Here is an 8,534-nt window from a genome sequence, read left to right as displayed (position 1 = left end):
TTTGGAGAGAAATGTCTAATGAATACTTAAAACTATGGTTACGGAATAGAAGCAGTAACCGTGTTTTGGACCGTTTGTATTGTATGTATCTATTATGTTTATTATAATATGGTCATCTGGCAACCCTCAGTTTATGAGTCGATTTTTTATAAATCTTCATGATTATGATATAAGATAAATCAGAGAGAACAATACCGTGGCAAACAACACAAAAATCGAGTCGTGGCAAACAACACATAATCGTTGATTTTGCTCTTCCCCTTATTTGAAGTAATTTTGCTTGACTTTACGAACTGGTGATTTCAACTCTTTCAAATCATCCAGAATGTCAGCGACTGGTATGTCCACTGGAAACTTAAAATAATGCAATAAAAAATATTCATATTATGCAAGCCGAGCTGAATGGAAGTCAAAAACTCCCAGCGTGCAAAGCTGTGGAACTCTCAGCTTCTGTTGTCGGGCCTAATCTGTCCATGGCCAAGCTCGGCCTTGGTTCTTCGCCTAATAAATTTAGTTCAAATCTGGCCAGTAGTTACTGAGAAATAAAGTACCACATGCAAATCAAGCCGATTCGAGGCTGTCCCTGGCCGAGCTGGCCACCAAATACAGCAATTTTATTCTTTAGACGGTGCACTACTTGTTTACAAATTAGATTCAAATCCAGCCAATAGTTATCAAGAAATAAAGTACCATACCCGAACCCGTTCCTGGTCAAGGGCGGCCACCAAATATAGTGATATTTATTTCTTAAATCACGGTCTATTTGCTTACGAAATTTTTGTTCAGATCCGGCCAGTAGATACCGCAAAATAAAGTACAACACACACACACACATACCAAAAACAGGATTATTTTCAATCATATTTAAAAAAAAAAAAAAAAATTGTAAAAACGTTCAAAAAGCGAAAGTTATAATCATTATACTGAAAGTTCAAAATTCGTTAAAGTGACATATTTTAACAGAAGAGTAAATAGCGAGAAGTGAAGAAGCCTGAAAGTAAGTTCGCAATTTAGAACATTTCATTATGCTGACATTCGTTACAATCACATTTTACAGTATAATGAACATCTCTGAGAAGTTCTTCGACGAATTCAATGTAAATATTTAGATACACTTTCAAACACTTGCATATTTTTGAGAAATAGTTCTTAGTGATGCCAAACAAACATTTAAACGTTAAAACATTCTACAATTTTAAAGTAAGTTTTCTGAATCATTTAATTAGCTAATTATTTTCTTAGTATACTTAAACATCTATTAGTAAAATATGTCTGTATGTTCTATTAACCATTGCCTTGTGAATGTTTAAGTATTCACAAAACTAGCTTAAACATTTATTAAAATAGCTCAAATCTTTGCTAAAATCATTAAGACGTTCAGTAAAATCGCTTAAACTTTACTAAAATAGCTCAAACAGTTCCTAAAATCATTTAGACATTTACTAAAAAATAGCTCAAAAGTTTCTAAAATCACTCAAACGACTATTAAAAACAGGTCAAACGTTGACTAAAATTGCTTAGACGTTTAATAAAACCTGAAACGTTTATTAAAACAGTTTAAATCTTTATTAACATCATTCAAATACAACTAAAATGTTCAATTTTTTGTTTGTACACAGACGTTTAAAACATCTAAACCCTTAAATATTTATTCGAAAACAAACATTGGAATATCGAGCCTTAACGAACGCTTTAATAAATACAAAGACTTTGTTAAATATCGTACTGAATAAGCTTTAAAAAATGTTTAACTTTTCAGGATCCATCATAAATGAGAAATTAAAGTTAAACTTATTGAAACTTTTGGAAACTTTTGTCATTTGTATCATAAATCTAGTTCAAAATTCGAATAAACATAGTACGAGTATATGATTTAGCAAACCTAATGTGTAAAATTCGAAATCTTAGTCTCCACTGTACTCAGAGCCGGATTTAGGTTAAATCGTCAACAATTTGACGAAGGGTCGTATCTCAAAATCTCACTTTTTCAGACATAAAGAAAGAAATATAATTTCACAGAGGAGGAAAAAGTTAAATATGCAATAATTGATCAATAATTCCACATAATTATCTGAAATAGATGACAAGTTATTGCATATTCAACTGCCTTCCTGTTCACGTAATTATTATTTCTTTCTTTATGTCTGAAAGAGTGAGATTTTGAGATACGACCCTTCGTCAAATTGTTGACGAAATTAGGCCCTAAACTATTGGAAGTAATGATGCCCTTTATACCTCAACTGGGCTTTGTCAATCACAAATTGACGCTTTTTTTTTTTTTTTTTTTTTTTTGGTGCATCATATATCTCTGAGTACATCATGCAACCAGTTAACTCAGAACGTAGGCACCTTATATACAGAAATGAGCAGACTACTAACATTTTAGGGAGCAGGCTATCAGGAAGGGGCCCCATTATTTACATCATAGGAGCTTACACAACAGAAAACATAGTTGCTGAATATAGATTTTATTTTATTTGTTTTTATATTAGATTTTGGAAATATACATCCTGTTTTTAGCGTTGTATTTTTCGGGACCCTCCAAGAGAGAGAGGCCCCTAACTTTAGCTTGTTTAGCTTATATGTAAATCCGGCATTGACTGTACTAGGGATGGCCAAATTTTTCCGAAATTCGGAACTTTTTCAATTCTGGAAATTTTCCGATTTTACTTTTTGAATTCCGAAAAGTAAAAATTCCGGAATTGGCCATCCCTAGACTGTACTATATAAAAGAGTAAATGTGTTCACTCATTAGCATTCAGACGATACTACCAGGTAGAAATATGAGATACGGATAAAAATCTCATTTTGTCACAGAAGCAAGGGATATGACAGTTTATATATATATATATATATATATTGAAATGCGTATCCTAAGAGGGGGATTGAATTTATTTGCCAACAATAGAGTACCTAACGAAGCACCGAAGTTAGGGAGATTAAATTCAGCATACACATTTCTGATTAAAGATAATTGAGCACGCGTTTCAGCGTTTACTATAATTCCTTTGTTAGAGAGCAAATTCTATAATATTGAAGTTTCTGTTTCTCTATTTAGAAAATGTCCAACGCGAGGATTCTTTAAAATTGGAGGTGTGAATTCGGGTATTTAAACTTTTCATTGAAAATGAGAGAAGAGTTTTGCAGGGTCAGAGGTGCATCTAAGCATCCGAAGGGGGGTTCCACCGGGTCCTGACTCTCCCAAATTCCCTAACTCAACAAACATTTATACACTTTCTCAATAAAACTATATATATTATTTAACATGAAATGATTGATGTAGCATGACAAGTTGATCTCTTTGTTTCATAAAAACAATCTAGTGCTATCATGTTTTTTTTTCTGAAAATATAGGTGGCGTTTATTTAGGTGCAAAATAATACTCACTTGATACTACATAGACTCAAGGGCGCCGCTCCTGGGGGGCCGAGGGGGCCCGGGCCCTCAAAGCTCATGCGGGCCTCCTCATATTGTATTTATGAATATATGATATTTGGTATAATTTGAATGCAATTTGTCTTAAAATCCTCATATATCCCTTCTGCATCTGGATGACCCCCCCCCAAATTTACAGAGAAATCGGCGCCCTTGCATAGACTTTGTGGCTTGTAGTATTGGACCCCCCTCCAGGGGTTGAACCCCTCCCAACAAAATTATCTGGTTGCGCGCCTCTGCATCGTTTTCGACAATTCCGCTTCTAAGGGGGGAGAAAGGAGGCAACCTCAATAATATTCAAATTTTCGGTTTTATATTATGAAACCTTATTCTTCATGTGCGAAGAACGGACGTTTCTACTAATTTACTTGTAATTTCTCTTTGCCCCTTTTCAAGCTTCCTAGATTTATTTAACTAATTTATTTTTGTTTTAGATTTTTATGCTCAATACAGATCATTTAACATACTGTAAGTATAAGTGAGTTCCGAGTCATGTTGTAAGTTTAGTCCGATGAGATATGCGGATACACATACAAACCGATGTAACTGAGCCCAATGTATCATGCAAGATTAGTTCGTGCAAAACAAGTCCTTGTCTATCACACTGTATCTTGCTGCCAAGACAGCTGGATTACAGGACTAAGCTACGGATCTCGGTTAACCCAGTTTGACTTACCATGGTAACATACTGTATATTGTTATGCTGAAACTTAAGCGGAACGTAATGTTTATAGTTCAGATATCTTACGCGAACAAATAGCACGTAACCGATTGTAGATGAAAACCATAAAGTTTTGTTTCCTTTTAATAAAGCCCCATTGATCAATCATATATCAGAATGTTTCATTATTTTTAATGGAAACTCTTACGAGAAGTCGCATCGAAAAGAATTAGAATTTTATCGCTACAAATTAAGGGAAGAAATCTTGCCTCATGTACTAATTCTTATATACAAAAAATGGAAGAAAGTTTGCTGATGTACTAATTCTTATGTACAAATTAAGGGAAGAAAGTTTGCCTGCTGTAATAATTCTTATGTACAAATTAAGGGAAGAAAGTTTGTCTGATGTATTAATGCTTATGTACAAATTAAGGGAAGAAAGTTGTCTGATGTATTAATGTTTATGTACAAATTAAGGGAAGAAAGTTTGCCTGATGTACTAATTCTTATGTACAAATTATTGGAAGAAAGTTTGCCTGATGTACTAATTCTTGTTTACAAATTAAGGGAAGAAAGTTTGTCTGATGTATTAATTCTTATGTACAAATTAAGGGAAGAAAGTTTGCCTGTTGTAATAATTCTTATGTACAAATTAAGGAAAGAAAGTTTGTCTGATGTATTAATTCTTATGTACAAATTAAGGGAAGAAAGTTTGCCTGCTGTAATAATTCTTATGCACAAATTAAGGGAAGAAAGTTTGCCTGCTGTAATAATTCTTATGTACAAATTAAGGGAAGAAAGTTTGTCTGATGTACTAAATCTTATGTACAAATGAAGGGAAGAAAGTTCGCCTGATGTACTAATTCTTATTTACAAATTAAGGGAAGAAATTTTGTCTGATGTATTAATTCTTATGTACAAATTAAGGGAAGAAAGTTGTCTGATGTATTAATGCTTATGTACAAATTAAGGGAAGAAAGTTTGCCTGATGTACTAATTCTTATGTACAAATTATTGGAAGAAAGTTTGCCTGATGTACTAATTCTTGTTTACAAATTAAGGGAAGAAAGTTTGCCTGTACTAATTCTTACGTACAAATTAAGGGATGAAAGTTTGTCTGATGTACTAATTCTTATGTACAAATTAAGGGAAGAAAGTTTGCCTGATGTACTAATTCTTATTTACAAATTAAGGGAAGAAAGTTTGCCTGATGTACTAATTCTTATTTACAAATTAAGGGAAGAAAGTTTGTCTGATGTATTAATTCTTATATACGAATTAAGGGAAGAAAGTTTGCCTGATGTATTAATTCTTATTTACAAATTAAGGGAAGAAAGTTTTCCTGATGTATTAATTCTTATTTACAAATTAAGGGAAGAAAGTTTGTCTCATGTATTAATTCTTATTTACAAATTAAGGGAAGAAAGTTTGTCTCATGTATTAATTCTTATGTACGAATTAAGGGAAGAAAATTTGCCTAATGTATTAATTCTTATTTACAAATTAAGGGAAAAAAGTTTTCCTGATGTACTAATTCTTATTTACAAATTAAGGGAAGAAAGTTTGTCTCATGTATTAATTCTTATTTACAAATTAAGGGAAGAAAATTTGTCTGATGTTTAATTCTTATTTACAAATTAAGGTAAGAAAGTTTTCCTGATGTACTAATTTTTATTTACATATAAAGGGAAGAAAGTTTGTCTGATGTATTAATGCTTATGTACAAATTAAGGGAAGAAAGTTTGTCTGATGTATTAATTCTTATGTACAAATTAAGGGAAGAAAGTTTTTTATTTACAAATTGAGGAGTATGTCCACAACAAAGCAACAAAGATATCTCCACCCATGCAACACTGCACTCTAGTGGACAAATAGTGAACCTTCTCGTCAAAAACGTGTATCTTGGCGCGATTCCCCTTCATGTCCAAAATAATCCGTCGATTCAGAAGGAGCTAAACTGCTTTTTTTTGTTTAGTCAGTGGAAGCGCTATAGCAGGTAGCAAGCAAGACGACCTAGAAACGAATCCGTGCCAATTGCGGACGTCCCAGTTGCGGACGCTGCTCTTATCTGTTAAAATCATTCCCAGTTGCGGACGCACAGGTGTTGTTTGGAATTTGCATACCTCGATTACGATGCAACTAGACTTGTTAGTCCCAATTGCGGACGCATGCAGGAGAAGAGGTAAGATCTATTGATAACAAGCAGCAGCGTTGCCACATTTTCATGTAATATTAGAGATACTGCTAACCACTAGTTCATTCATTAATTACATATGAAATACATGTAAATTACATCCGAATTCCTGTAATTATTTTGCAGATTTGTGCATTATTTAATTTCATTTACCCCAGCAAATTGTTAGTGAGGGAAAGTTTCGTAGATGCTAGCCCAAAATAACACTTTTATTTTTATTCCTCCTGTCGAAAGAGAAGTTATTTAAATTTATTAGTTTTGCATGATAATTTACTTAATTACTTGTTTTGAAATTACTTAATTCCTTGTTTTAGAAGTCATTGACAAAAGCTTGTAGTTATTTTTAAAAAGGCCACTTAATTTATTATTATTATTATTACATTTGAAAATCACGTTTCAGTGGTTTTAATGAATCTTCGGGATGAGCTCTATCTAATTAACAAGAATTATGAAAATAGGAACGCTTTGAGTAGAATCATAGTATAAAGTTAATCGTTTCTGCATAGCCGCGTCGTTCATCTCTTTGAGTTATGTTTTGTTCAAAAGGAAACATATTTCAGAGGTTCTCCTATTCGCGTTAGTGGATTTTTTTAACGTCACATTTCCGGAGGCACTATTTTTTCCTCCATGTTTTTTTTTTTCTACTTTACATGTAGAATGAACCTATAGTTGAAGTTATTACGTTGTGTATTGTTCAGTTTTTCATGGAAATGAACCTTCCCACTAAATTTCATTTTATTACTCTCCTTTTATTATTCATCATAAGATTTTGATTCTACATTAACATGCATAATTATGTCTCATATAGTTTCTCACGAAAGTTTAGGCTAGGAGTTTGCGTGCAATTACGTTGAGAAATTGATCTTCTTAATGAATCTATGTAACAAATTTTCCTCGGACGCTAAATATTCCTCGTCGATGAGCGTGTGCGAAACAGTCGATTATGATTAAATATTTAATCAACTAATATTCTGCAAACTACAAGCTTTTGTTAATGACTTCTAAAACAAGGAATTAAGTAATTTCATAACAAGTAATTAAGTAAATTATCATGCAAAACTAATAAATTTAAATAACTTCTCTTTCGACAGGAGGAATAAAAATGGAAGTGTCACTTGGGCTTGCATGTACGACAAATCCAAAGGTTGCAAAGGGCGAATGTCAACGAAAGACAATGTTGTGCTCTGGGTTCCACAATATTCGTGTCTACCGGACGTTGCAGTAGCTGAAGTAAAGAAGAAAATATCCAGCGCAAAAAAGCGAGTCCGGGAAGAAGATCAACCTACTTGGAAAATATATAAAGAAGAGTTCGCTGATTTATATGACCAGGGTTATGATTTGGTGGCTAACGTGTCGCAGTATTCTTCTTTAAAGTCTTGCCTTTACCGCTGCAGGAATCAATCAGGAAACACATCGTGTAAAACAGCTCAGGATATTGAACTTTCTTCTGATATTCTTCATTTCCGAGATGGATTCAATTTTCTTCTTTTAGATGGTGCAGGCGAAGACAGGTTACTGGCATTTGCTAGCAGAAATGGAAGAAATATTCTTGCAAGTTGTAAAGTGTTTTTTATCGATGGAACATTCAAAACGTGCAGCAAACAGTTTGCCAAGCTTTATACAGTGCATGCCGACACTGGTAGCAGCAGTGAAGAAACCAATATTGTTCCGATTGTGTTTGCTCCTCTGCCAAGCAAAAGACAGCAAATATACGAGAGACTTTTCGCAGGAATTAAGGAACAAGTCCCTGAGTGGAAACCGGAATGGATAATGGTTGACTTCGAAGAGTCATCCATAAACGCATTGCGGTATGTATTTCCAGAAGCGCAGGTTAAAGGATGAAATTTTCATTTCAACCAGTGCCTATGAAGAAAAGTGCAAGGAGTAGGGTTTATACAAGAGTACACAAATGATGATGAGATTAGGTTGTGCATTAGAATGTGTGCTGCTTTGGCACACTTGCCACTAGATAAAGTCGTTGATGGTTGGCTGTGTATTCAAGAAGACACACCATGCAACAATAAATTGTATGATTATTTCGTCGTCCAGTGGTTGGAGAACTCGACTTTTACTACAGAGATTTGGAACTCCATAACACATGGCACAGGACGAACAACGCACTCGAAGGCTGGCACAACAGACTGCGTTCTATTACAAACAAAGCACACCCAAATGTCTCAGAGTTAGTCTCGGTTCAGACGTGCAGAAAAGTCTGTTGCGGGCCCGCAACAGAAAACTCTGTTG

General features: G+C 33.9%; 1 protein-coding gene across 1 annotated transcript; it reads left to right on the top strand.

Moving 5' to 3' along the window:
- Positions 1-7,415: 7,415 nt before the first annotated feature.
- On the top strand, positions 7,416-8,132 carry LOC145672498 (uncharacterized). Its single transcript, XM_081741662.1, has one exon. It carries the CDS (start codon positions 7,416-7,418, stop codon positions 8,130-8,132), a length of 717 nt encoding a protein of 238 aa, XP_081597788.1.
- Positions 8,133-8,534: the final 402 nt, after the last annotated feature.

Source organism: Thermobia domestica, chromosome 16 (assembly GCF_964235325.1).
Source record: "Thermobia domestica chromosome 16, izTheDome1.hap1.1, whole genome shotgun sequence".
NCBI lineage: Eukaryota > Metazoa > Arthropoda > Insecta > Zygentoma > Lepismatidae > Thermobia > Thermobia domestica.
Note: the sequence above shows the minus strand (reverse complement) of the source record. Positions and strands in the feature narration are given on the sequence as shown.